This window comes from Oncorhynchus keta, chromosome 16, assembly GCF_023373465.1.
Source record: "Oncorhynchus keta strain PuntledgeMale-10-30-2019 chromosome 16, Oket_V2, whole genome shotgun sequence".
In the NCBI taxonomy this organism is placed as follows: Eukaryota; Metazoa; Chordata; class Actinopteri; order Salmoniformes; family Salmonidae; genus Oncorhynchus; species Oncorhynchus keta.
The window spans coordinates 4,882,374-4,896,104 of record NC_068436.1 but is presented as its reverse complement, the minus strand read 5'-3'; the positions used below and the strand labels follow the sequence as shown (position 1 = coordinate 4,896,104).

At 40.7% G+C, this 13,731-nt stretch overlaps 1 protein-coding gene across 1 annotated transcript; it reads right to left on the bottom strand.

Moving 5' to 3' along the window:
* Positions 1-694: 694 nt before the first annotated feature.
* On the bottom strand, positions 695-12,167 carry LOC127907918 (butyrophilin subfamily 2 member A2-like). The gene is made up of 14 exons (XM_052464522.1): positions 11,952-12,167; positions 10,834-10,896; positions 10,283-10,636; positions 7,726-7,890; positions 6,774-6,923; positions 6,478-6,576; positions 6,292-6,333; positions 6,181-6,210; positions 5,393-5,413; positions 5,230-5,295; positions 5,068-5,088; positions 4,907-4,972; positions 2,584-2,610; positions 695-1,948 (listed from the first exon to the last, which is right to left on the bottom strand). Exons 1-10 carry the CDS (start codon positions 11,989-11,991, stop codon positions 5,243-5,245), a joined length of 1,017 nt encoding a protein of 338 aa, XP_052320482.1. The 5' UTR covers positions 11,992-12,167; the 3' UTR covers positions 695-1,948; positions 2,584-2,610; positions 4,907-4,972; positions 5,068-5,088; positions 5,230-5,242.
* Between the last annotated feature and the right edge of the window lie 1,564 nt (positions 12,168-13,731).

Here is a 13,731-nt window from a genome sequence, read left to right as displayed (position 1 = left end):
CCAGTCTGAGATAATGCCTTTTTCTTTGCAACTCTGCGAGACTCTGAGGTTGGGCCATCCTTAAAATGTTTTAGAGTAATATGTATGCCATTTAGCAGATGCTTTTATCCAAAGCGATATGGAAGAACTGGGATATTTTCAGCTTCCATTGTGTACAGATCATTGCGACATGCATGATCATGCTGAAACAAGGTGATGGCAGCAGATGAATGGCACAATGCGCCTCAGGATCTTGTCTCAGTTCTTCCATGACCTACATACTCACCAGACATGTCACCCATGAGCAAGTTTGGGATGGTCTGGATCGACGACAACGTGTTCCAGTTCCCGGCAATATCCAGAAACTTCACACTGCTATTGAAGAGGAGTGGGACAACATTCTACAGGCCACAATCGACAGCCTGATCAACTCTATGCAAAGGAGATGTGTGCGTGAGGCAAATGGTGGTCACACCAGATACTGACAGGTTTTCACACCCCTACCTTTTTTAAAAAAGTATCTGACTAACAGATGCATATATATATATTCCAGTCATGTGAAATCCATAGATTAGGGCCTAATGAATGTATTTCAATGGACTTATTTCCTTATATGAACTGTAACTAAGTCAAATCTTTAAAATTGTTGCATTTTATATTTTTGCTCAGTACATTCAAACGTTCAACAAGAAAACAGTTAAACTTTATCAACAGATTACAGTAATTTATTAATTGGGACAACATTTTAACAGAACTGAAGAATGCAAAGTATATGGCTAACTTGTACTACAGTAGCTTCACAGTATACATTCATAATCTAGCTACAGGTAGAAAAAAGTGAAAGATATTTGGTTGATTTTATAAAACTCGGCAATTTGTAGTCGTAAAAGATTTGTTTGAGTAAGTTAAGGTTCATTCAGCCATTCTTAGGGGGAAAGAATAGGGTTTTGGGATAAATGCAAAATAGCATCTGAGGTTAACACAGGCTTAGGGGATGTTATACATTTTGATCTGAGATAATATCCAACAGTTAATAGGAACGTTATGAATGTAGCCTTTTGTGTTTTTTCTGATTACATAAATGCTTTAAAACAATCAGTGACGTTAGCTGATGACGGTTAGCTCCTAAGCCTGTGTTTACCACAGATCTTATTTTCAAAGTTTATCTAAAAAAATATATCAAAACTCCATTTTCCAATAGGGTTTGTTCAATGAACCATGGGAGAAAAATACACACATTTACAACTGGGAATCACTGAACACAAAATGTGTTTAATGCATGTCTCATTTGACATGAATTTCACCTCCATCTCCATCTACATCTCACGTGCAGCCCCTGATATTTTCTTGTCACATTGTCCTTTCCAGCACGGCCACAGCAACTACACTGGATGCTTAACCAGGCCAGCTCAGAACAGGTTGACTTGGCTCAGTGGTGTGAAAGGGGTTTTGGTGTGCTTTCAAATGATTCTTATTGAGTATATGTCACATCGTCCCGGGCTGAGCAGAGGAAAGTAGTTGGATGTCTTCACATCAGTAAAAGTGTAAAGAAGTGACTTTGTATCAACATTATAAAAAGACAGAGTGTGTCTGTCACAGTCTAGAAACACTCCCACAATAGTGAGCTTTGCCACAGTTATTGGTGGTTGAGGGTCGGTATTGACATGGAAACCTTTTTCTTTATCATAAGAAAGAATCCAAAATCCATTCTGTGGAGTTAAAGGAACAGTAGGTCTTCTCTCAACATTTTCTCTGGCCACACCAACATACCATGACAGTTTTTCTGTGGATTTATCCTTTACCTTCACTTCCCAGTAGTGTTGTCCTGAACTGAATCTCTCTTCAGAAAACACATGGAGATGCGTTCTAGAGGGTTTCTCTGTATCTTTTTCTTTAACGTAATGAGCCCGCTTTCCTTTATTGATTCTAATAGCAGGGTGCACAGTCTTTTCATCCAGAAGGATGTTCACTGAGGGAAACAAAGACAAGATTTATTTCATTCACACAATATGATCGGATGGATTGGTAAGGATTTCAGATAATGTGGACCTACAGGTAACTGCCAAAATAAAGGAAACACTTGAGGAAATTAGGTTTCAGGTGGATCTGTTATGGGTGTGAGGTGCTTTTTCCTGGCATGGTTTAGGTCCACTCAACCCCTTAGAGGGCCAGGTATATGCCAATAACTATACATCCATTCTGAGTGATAACCTTCAACCTATGCTGAAGCATTTCTATCCTGATGGGAGGACCCTTACAGAATGACACTTCCCCCATAGGGCAAGAGTGGTCACAATGGTTTGATGATCATGAACACAATGTAAAACATATGCCATGGCCATCTCAGTCACCAGATCTCAACTCAATTGAACACTAATGGGTGATTCTGGAGTGGAGCCTGAGACAGCGTTTTCAACCATCAACAACAAGAGCTCCAGACACTTATAGAATCTATGCCAATGCGTAATGAAGCTGTCCTGGTAGCTGGTGGAGGCCCAACACCCTATTAAGACACTGATTATTTCCTGTTTTTAGGCTGTTACCTGTATATCGTAATAATCTAATGAACACACAATTTTCCTGTCCTACTGTGATTTTATTTACCTTTGAATCCTTTCACCTGCTGCCAATCTGCATTTAAAAAAGTTAAGTGTGAGTGTCCAGTATTTCAATTCTTTCAAAAATTATATAAATTATAAATTGTTTAACGCACTCCAACATGTCAGCAGACTTAGTTTTATGAACAATGTAAACACTCAATTATACAATATAGAGGGTAAAGCATTTTCTCCCCCAGTATAACTTTGCCGTTCAGATTAAGTTCTTCACCAGGAGTCTTCACTTTGTTTTCTGCCCCTAACGGAGCGCATTTAGGTAATATTGAAATTCATCAGGTTACTACATTATCAAATGTATATTATTTCATGATTGAACATTACATTCAATTATGTTTTTTGTCTCTGTTGAATGGAAAAGGTGAAAGTTATTGTAAAAAGGTGAATGTGGAATTGGGACATTCAAATCCTATTGCGATTACGTCAAAATATCATCAAATTATACAATTAAAAGGGTAGCATACAGTTGAAGTCGGACGTTTACATACACTTAGTTTGGAGTCATTAAAACTCGTTTTTCAACCACTCTACAAATTTCTTGTTAACAAACTATAGTTTTGGCAAGTCGGTTAGAACATCCACTTTATGCATGACAAGTAATTTTTCAAGCAATTGTTTACAGACCAATTGTTTTACTTATAATTGACTGTATCACAATTCCAGCGGGCCAGAAGTTTACATACACTAAGTTAACTGTGCCTTTAAACATCTTGGAAAATTCCAAAAAATGATGTCATGGCTTTAGAAGATAGGCTAATTGATATAATTTGAGTCAACTGGAGGTGTACCTGTGGATGTATTTCAAGGCCTACCTTCAAACTCAGTGCCTCTTTGCTTGACATCATGGGAAAATCAAAATAAATCAGCCTAGACCTCAGAAAAAAATTGTAGACCTCGACAAGTTTGGTTCATCCTTGGGAGCAATTTCCAAACGCCTGAAGGTACCACGTTCATCTGTACAAACAATAGTACGCAAGTATAAACACCCATGAGACCATGCAGCCGTCATACTGCTCATGAAGGTGTCACGTTCTGACCCTAGTATTTGTGTTATTTGTTTGTTTAAATTGGTCAGGACGTGAGTTGGGTGGGCATTCTATGTTTTGTGTTTCTAGGTTGGTTTTCTGTGTTCGACCTAGTATGGTTCTCAATCAGAGGCAGGTGTCGTTAGTTGTCTCTGATTGAGAATCATACTTAGGTAGCCTGGGTTTCACTGTGTTTGTGGGTGATTGATTCCGTGTCTGTGTTTTACACCACACGGTACTGTTTTCGTTTTCCGTTTTTCACATTGGTTGTTTTTGTAAATTGAAGTGTTCAGTTTGGATTTATTATTAAATAAGATGAACACCAACCACGCTGCACTTTGGTCCTCTCCTTCAACGGAAGAAAACCCTTACAGAAGGAGACGCGTTCTGTCTCCTAGAGATGAACTGTCTTTGGTGCGAAAAGTGCAAATCAATCCCAGAACAGCAGCAAAGGACCCTGTGAAGATGCTGGAGGAAACAGGTACAAAAGTATCTATATCCACAGTAAAACGAGTCCAATATCGACATAACCTGAAAGGCCGCTCAGCAAGGAAGAAGCCACTGCTCAAAAACCGCCATAAAAAAGCCAGACTACGGTTTGCAACTGCACATGGGGACAAAGATTGTACTTTTTAGGAGAAATTTCCTCTGGTCTGATGAAATAACAATAGAACAATTATGTGGATATATTGAAGCAACATCTCAAGAAGTCCATCAGGAATTTAAAGCTTGGTCACAAATGGGTCTTCCAAATGGACAATGACCCCAAGCATACTTCCAAGTTGTGGCAAAATGGCTTAAGAACAACAAAGCCAAGGTATTGGAGTGGCCATCACAAAGCCCTGACCTCAATCCTATAGAACATTTGTGGGCAGAACTGAAAAAGCGTGTGTGAGCAAGGAGGCTTACAAACCTGACTCAGTTACACCTGCTCTGTCAGGAGGAATGGGCTAAAATTCACCCGACTTATTGTGGAAGGCTACCTGAAACGTTTGACCCAAGTTAAACAATTTAAAGGCAATGCTAACAAATACTAATTGAGTGTATGTAAACTTCTGACCCAAGGGGAATGTGATGAACAAAATAAAAGCTGAAATAAAGAATTCTCTCTACTATTATTCTAACATTTCTCATTCTTAAAATAAAGTGGTGATCCTAACTGACCTAAGACAGTTCATTTTTTAATTGGATTAAATGTCAGGAATTGTGAAACTGAGTTTAAATGTAGTTGGCTAAGGTGTATGTAAACTTCAGACTTCAACTGTATTTGTTCTCCTATTACTTTACCTTCCAGATTCAATTCTTTTCCAGCTGCGTTCTGTTTGGGAGGAGTCTTCACTTTGTTTTCTGCCCCTAACGGAGCACATTTAGGTAATATTGAAATTCATCAATTTACTATATTATCAGTTATAATATATCATATTCAGTATATAATGAGTGAACATTACCTTCAATTCGTTTTTTTGTCTCTGTTGATTGGAAAAGGTGAAAGTTATAGTAAAATGGTGAATGTGGAACTGGGAAAGTCGAATCCAATAGTGATTAGGACAAATGATCATCAAATTATACAATTAAGATAAGGTAATCCATTTTTTATCCTATTACTTTACCTTCCAGATTCAATTATTTTCCAGCTGCTTTCTGTTTGGAAGGAGTCTTCACAGTGTTTTCTGCCCCTAACGGAGCACATTTCAGTTATATTGAAATTCATCAGTTTACTACATTATCAAAGTTAAATAATATCATATACAGTATATCACGAGTGAACATTACCTTCAATTAGGTTTTTTGTCTCTGTTGAATGGAAAAGGTGAAAGTTATTGTAAAAAGGTGAATTGTGGAAAAGGGAGAGTCAATCCCTATTGAGATATGTGCATATTATGCTTGGTGTCAATGGAGTGTTTCCTCATAAATAAGTTATTAGCAGGTATTAGCATGTATTAGCATTTCACCGAGAGATCAGTTACCTGTCGGCCCCTTTCCTAGCTCAATTTGATTTGAAATATAGAGACACAATCATGTCAACATAAAATCCATCATGGTTTATGTTGTCATAAATAAACTAAGTGTGAGATGAGTCATCACACAGATCAGATGAGATACTGTTTCTGCACTTTTAGCATGACACATTTTAGAGGGTAAAGAAATGTTTCCGCCTTTTACGTAATACCTTCCAGATTAATTTCAAAACCAGCTGCTATCTCTTCTGTATTTGGTATCTGTTCTTTGTTTTTTGCCCCTAGCAGAGCACATTTAGGTCATTATACTGCAATTCTTTAATCGTGAATATTTAATTCATACAAAACTAAGCTACTAAATGATTATCACATTTATACAATTATTTCATGATAGTGAACAACCTGCAATAGTTTTATTTTGCTCTGTTGAATGGAGAAGGTAAAAGTTACTGTAAAAAGGTCAATTGTGGAACAAGTAGAGTCAAATCCTATTGAGATATGTGCATATCAGGCTTCATGTCAATGGAAAGGTTTTCTCAAAAATAGGTTAGATGCATGTATCTTATGAAAGCCTTCACCCAGAGATCAAAATGAAACAATTACCTGCTGGCCTCTGTCCCAGCTCAGTTTGATCTGTCAAAATAAAATAAACTCATTGTTTATGTTACGTCATAACTCATAATCTTAGTTTATTTATCATATGAAATACACTACCTGAACGGTTTCTGGACTTTTGGGATGAAGACCACATGGACCCTAAAAGATTTTTAAAAATATTATTGTTTCAATATTTTATGGACAAAATATTTTATGCCGCATTTCTCTATGGGGTCATGATTACTGTTATATCTTGCTCTTATAATTAAATCATAAACACTAATATGACTGAAATCCAGATACCTCTTCGTTTGCACAGGATGACAGAGCACAGAGCACAGATGATGACCAGAGACAGGATCAACAGGACCAGAGTCACAATGAAGGCCTCTTTGTAGACTCCTGCACACAGAGACTCAACTTGGATCAAATACCTCAAGACATGACATCATCAGAACATCATCACAGTGAAATTAATTAGTAAGATAAATCTGTAGACACCTCTTCATCTCGTTTATCCTCCTCTAAACTAGTGTCTGTGGGATGGGGAGAGAGGGATCTGATCGTGGGTAGGATGTTTGTGTAGGAGACTAACTCACCAGGTGCAGCTGTAGGAGCTGTGTATATATGTGGCAGAATTCTGCCCTCTCTCTTCGCCTCCTCAGACAGAGAGACTGTACAGGCGACCCAATCGGAGTATGAGGGAGTGTACAGCTGCCAATTAGTGACTCTCACCAAGCCCTGGGGATCTGATACAGAAAGATGGGGAGGGGAAATCTGAATATTCACATTGACTTTGTTAGGTTCTAAATATCAGAGTAAGAAATTGACGGACTCTATAAAAGCTCCAATCAAGTTTATTCACCCAAAGGATCAAAGAACTGAACAGACAAAAACATATTTCCAACAGTGGTAATATACTGTATATACCCCAATTTAGGTGGAGTCTCCTCCTTCTCTCTAAACATTACATTTTTATTGCTAGGCAGGAAGTTAAGGGATATGGGCAATAAACTGTTCCTTCTCCCTTATTGTGACCTGACCTGACCTCGACCCCCTTCCTCACTAATCCACAGCTCTCCACCCTTATCAGTGCCTGCCAACATGTGATCGTCTTCCCTGCACTCAGTACATTCCAAGCTTAACAATATCAACCATTTTGAGTCGGTAGGAAGCATAGTGGTTAGAGCGTTGGGCCAGTAACCGAAAGGTTGCTAGATCAAATCCCGGAGCTGACAAGGTAAAAATCTGTCGTTCTGCCCCTGAACAAGGCACTGTTCCTAGGCCGTCATTCTAAATATGAACTTGTTCTTAACTGACTTGCATTCCTCCTACAGATAACAATTAACTTCTGGTGTAGACCCTAGATTACCGCACCCCTCATTTCTCTTGCATGATTATACATATTAAAAGTTTAGAAATCTGAACCCATCAACTTACACAAAGTAGTGTAACTGAATGTACACCACAACCCAGGTCAGATGTTTAACCCAAACCACAGGTACTAGAACAGAGCAAAGACAGTGTGAGGAAGTACCCAAATTTAATTACCAGAAGTGTTGAGCACTTCTTGTTCATTTCTGATCTCTGCTCCATCTTTGTTTCTCCAGATGAGTTTAGGCTGTGGTGACCATCCCTCTGATGAACAGGTGACGTTCACCTGACCTCCTCCTCCTCTTGCTTCAGCTACAGAGAGAACTGGTTCACTACCTGTTACTAATGGACAGATAAGGAGGTACAAAACTATTAGGACACCGATAAAATGACAGAATTATTTGGAAGAATGCAAGATAAACTCAGCAAAAAAGAAACGTCCTCTCACTGTCAACTGTATTTATTTTCAGCAATCTTAACATGTGTAGATATTTGTATGAACATACCAAGATTCAACAACTGAGATAAACTGAACAAGTTCCACAGACATCTGACTAACAGAAATTGAATAATGTGTCCCTGAACAAAGGGGGGTCAAAATCAAAAGTAACAGTCAGTATATGGTGTGGCCACCAGCTGCATTATGTACTGCGCTGCATTATGTACTGCAGTGCATCTCCTCCTCATGGACTGCACCAGATTTGCCAGTTCTTGCTGTGAGATGTAACCCCACTCTTCCACCAAGGCACCTGCAAGTTCCCGGACATTTCGGGGAGAATGGCCCTAGCCCTCACACTCTGATCCAACAGGTCCCAGACGTGCTCAATGGGATTGAGATCCGGGCTCTTCGCTGGCCTCATGCACAGAATGAGCAGTATGGCTGGTGGCATTGTCATGCTGGAGGGTAATGTCAGGATGAGCCTGCAGGAAGGGTACCACATGAGGGAGGAGGATGTCTTCCCTGTAACGCACAGCGTTGAGATTGCCTGCAATGACAAGAAGCTCAGTCCGATGATGCTGTGACACACTGCCCCAAACCATGAAGGACCCTCCACCTCCAAATCGATCCCGCTCCAGAGTACAGGCCTCGGTGTAACGCTCATTCCTTCAACGATAAATGCAAATCCGACCATCACCGCTGGTGAGACAAAACCACGGCAAGTCAGTGAAGAGCACTTTTTGCCAGTCCTGTTTGGTCCAGTGACAGTGGGTTTGAGCCCATAGGCGACATTGTTGCCGGTGATGTCTGGTCAGAACCTGCCTTACAACAGGCCTGCAAGCCCTCAGTCCAGCCTCTCTCAGCCTATTGCGAACAGTCTGAGCTCTGATGGAGGGCTTGTGCGTTCCTGGTGTAACTCGGGCAGTTGTTGTTGCCATCCTGTAACTGTCCCACAGGTGCGATGTTCGGATGCACCAATCCTGTGCAGGTGTTGTTACATGTGGACTGCCACTGTGAGGACGATCAGCTGTCCGTCCTGTCTCCCTGTAGCGCTGTCTTAGTACGTCTCACAGTACGGACATTGCAATTTATTTTCCTGACCACATCTGCAGTCCTCATGCCTCCTTGCAGCATGCTTAATAAGACACGTTCACGCAGATGAGCAGGGACCCTGGGCATCTTTCTTTTGGTGTTTTTCAGAGTCAGTAGAAATGCCTCTTTATAGCGTCCTAAGTTTTCATAACTATGACTTTAATTGCCTACCGTCTGTAAGCTGTTAGTGTCTTAACGACCGTTCCACAGGTGCATGTTCATTAGTTGTTTATGGTTCATTGAACACGCATGGGAAACAGTGTTTAAACCCTTTACAATGAAGATCTGTGAAGTTATTTGGATTTTTACAAATTATCTTTGAAAGACAGGGTCCTGAAAAAAGGACGTTTATATACTGAGTTAATGCATTTTACAATTTAATGTTAGATGGTTCCTCACTCTGAAATTAGTCTATGGGCCATTAGAAACGGTATGCCATGGTTTGGTTTTCTTTTAAACGATCATGACAAACTTCACCTAACTTTAGCCACCGCTAGCTAACATTCAATAGGAATGACAGGGGCATCCATGACATTTTCTAAATGGCCAAACAACTCAAACAACTTTCAATTATTTAGTCCGAAGTTTAAAGGTGGTTTGCCCATTTTTATTTTTTAGATTACATGGATGCCCCGATAGCTTCTATAGATATTTTAAGGGTCTGTATAAGGCTAAAGACAGCTGAAGTTTGTAGTGGCTGCACCCCTAATGCAATTGTAAACTGGTGGGTATAATTTGTGGAACGTTCCAACAGGAATCTGTTCCAAAAACTGTAAATAACAAAGTTGTATAACTGCAGAATAAGATACCGGGTAGGGAGTGGGCAATTTTGTTAAGTTTTTCATTCACCACGTTTATTCTGAAAAATGTCTGTCCTCACTCTGGTAGCCTATGGACAAACATTAAGGATAAGCTACGTGGTGAGTTGATACCTATTCTGCAGCTAGTTAGCTAGGTGAATTGATCATGCTACTTTGTATGCGTTTGTTGGCATCCTTGTTATTGCTACGTTTTTGGAACAGATTCTTGTTGGAAAGCTCCACAAATTAAACCCAGCCATTGTAAACTGAGAGGTGGTACCAAAGACTCCAGGGCATGTATTCATAATGTGTCTCATAGTAGGAGTTCTGATCTAGGATCAGGTGCTTCGGGGGTGACACCACAATACACAGTTTCACCATGAATTTGAGCGATAACCCTTACCATTCACTGTGAGGAAGACACTGGCCTTTTCATCCCACTGTTCACTGCTGACTTGACACACATACTCCCCCCTGTCTTCCAGCGTGACCCTCTCCAGTGTCAGGGAAACGTTCCCTCTCTCCATCCCCCCAGTTAGAGACACCCGGCCCCTGTACCGGGGGACAACAGGGGTCTCCTGGATCTTGTGATCTTTGTACAACAAGGCAGGACTGTGAATGTTACTGGAATGATACCAGCACACCTCCAATGGCTCCACATTGAAGACAGGTGAAACTTGACAGAGTAGAGAGACCGAGGAGCCAGACAGGGTCGAGGTTGGACCATCAGGGACAGTTAAGGTGAATGTCTCCTGGGCTGGAGAAGGAGAGACGGGGGGGAGCGGGTGACTTATTTGTGCTAGACTCCCAGGGCCAGATTCCAGGACACAAATTCAACATAGGCCTAACCTGGATCTCCATTAAAATTACTTTAATCCCAGACTAAGATTAATCTGTGTCCCGGAAACCATTTATTTGAGTTACTGATGGAATTAACAGTGTAAACATTCTCACCAGGTTGAGCTGCTCTGATGGGAACTGTGAGAGCAGCCAGTATCAGCACCCTCAGACACAACCCTTCATAAAAGATAAAGGACATCAGAATGACATTATCATGATTTAGGTGTTCGGTAGCCTGAGAGAGAGACATTGTAGGTACATGCAAAGTATCAAAATACTTTACCAATAAAGTTACAAAAATTGTCATAATGATTATGCACATGTTGACTCCAATGCTTCCCACAGTTGTGTCAAGTGAGCTGTATGTCCTTTGGGTGGTGGACCATTCTTCATACATACAGGAAACAGTTGAGCGTGAAAAAAACCAGCAGCGTTGCAGTTCTTGACACACTTAAACCGGTGCGCCTGGCACCGACTACCATACCCCGTTCAAAGGCACCTAAAATATTTTGTCTTGCCCATTCACCCTCTGAATGGCACACATACTCAATCCATGTCTCAATTGTCTCAAGGTGTAAAAATCCATCTCATCCACTTCATCTATACTGACATCAATAAAATATCATAACTTTCACCTGGATTCACTTGGTCAGTCAATCATGAAAATAGCAGGTGTTCCTAATGTTTTGTACACTCATGGTCAAATCAGATCCCGCCTTTTGTCTCAGAAGTGAAGCTATTGGGTTCATTGGCAACCAGGTGAAGGTGAATGATCAGATGGAGCCTGTGAGGCTGAACTTTGGACTTTCAGACATTGGTTTTATCTTTCTACTGCTTCTACAGTATATTGGTTGAATAGCCACACTAGCACTAGCAGCCATTTTAGGAAAGTACAGGCACAGTAGTCATTTTAACGAAGTTGAATGGAAGAATACAGAATCGATTCCTAATAGTAATTACTAGAAATAATACATTGAGAATAAATCGAACAAATTATCCTATTACTGTGAAAGGAAAACGACAACTGCAACAAATCCAAGGGGCATTTATGTTACATTTACATTTATGTTACATAAATGTAACATTTCCTAATAGACAAAAGCAAGTGAAGAGTTGTGAGAAGGGAGAATAGAAGAAGCATAACTTTTTTCAATTAAGAGGTAACTGATAACCTTTCATTTAAATCTTAAACTAATCTTCTACTGGAGAAGTCATAGAAAATGGATTTGTACCTAAGTGCATGGTGCCTCGAGTTCCAACGGTCGTAAACATCAAATGTATCCTCACTTTAGGGATCCTCCGATGATCCTATAGATTCATGACCATCCAACATACATCCCGTGCATTTCAATTCTACGGTAAAATGAGAAAGCAAATAGAATAGTTAGTCAGCGCGAAAGTCATTTTTCTTGCCCACTCCCTATTTATTTCATTGTGCTTTCACTTTCCCATTTCTTGCAGTAACACGGGTTAATGGTTGACAAAAGGTGACTTTGACACTACGCATCTCAGAAGATTGCTATACCATATTGATGTGATCCCGGAAATGTTAAACCCTTATCCAGGTGTTGTGAGATCTGATAATATGTGTAGTGAGACTCCGAAAAAGAAGACCTGGAAAGCCATAAAATCGACATGTTCGGTAACTAGTTAGCGAGCTACAGTTAGCTAACGTTAACTTGGCTACCTAGCCAACTAGCTAGCGTTAGTTACATTTAAAGATAGGCTACGACCAGATGAGATACTGACTTACTATGAAAAGTTGCCTGCTAAGCTGATGTAGCTAGAGGAAACAGGCACTGGTGTGACAAATGTTTGAAACCAGTTGGTTTACTCGCTAGCTAAATACTATGTTTGCAAACGTCAGTAATCCACTGACAACGTGATGTCAGCCTGGTCCAAATCTGTATGAGTTAAACAACATTCCTCAATCATTGTCATGCCAAACCCAATTGGCCATACAGAACATTCAACAATACTTGCATAGCACACAGTGTATTCTGGACCAGGCTAGACTGACAGAATAGTTAATGAATGTCATAGATGAACATAAGACCACAACTTTCTCTTCCTAACTCCCAGGGGCCCAGCCCACCAGTAAAGCTGTATCAGCACCGGGTCGACGGGACAGACAGAAGCGCCGCATCGTCGTACGGGGAGGTCCGCAGTGACATCACGATGAGCTACAAGCCCATCGCCCCTGCCCCGTCCGGCTCCAACCACACCCCGCCAGGTTTCTACCGACTGTCAATCGGTTATTTTGTATCCACTATAATTTCAATTTCTATAGATGCACCCTCTACACTACCCATCTTTGGTTTGGTCTCCACCCATCTCACTGAACTCTCTACCCTTCCACAGTGCAGTGGATTCCATTCAATAGATACGACTAGCGGTCCTATACCTGCACCTGCCCAGGGAACACACTGCACGTCAACGGCAAAACTGAGTGTCACATAAACTCAGCAAAAAAAAGAAACGTCCCTTTTCAGGAACCTGTCTTTCAAAGATAACAAATAACTTCACAGATATTTATTGTAAAGGGTTAAACCACTGTTTCCCATGCTTGTTCAATGAACCATAAACTATTAATGAACATGCACCTGTGGAACGGTCATTAATACACTAACAGCTTACAGACGGTAGGCCATTAAGGTCACAGTTATGAAAACTTAGGACACTAAAGAGGCCCAGAGGTCCCTGCTCATCTGCGTGAATGTACTTTAGGCATGCTGCAAGGAGACATGAGGACTGCAGATGTGGCCAGTGCAATAAATTGCAATGTCTGTACTGTGAGATGCCTCAGACAGCGCTACAGGGAGACAGGACAGACAGATGATCATCCTCACAGTGGCAGACCACGTGTAACAACACCTGCATATATCCAAACATCAAACCTGCGGGACAGGTACAGGATGGCACAGGATGGCAACAACAACTGCCCGAGTTAAACCAGGAAAGCTCAATCCCTCCATTAGTGCTCAGACTGTCCGCAATAGGCTGAGAGAGGCT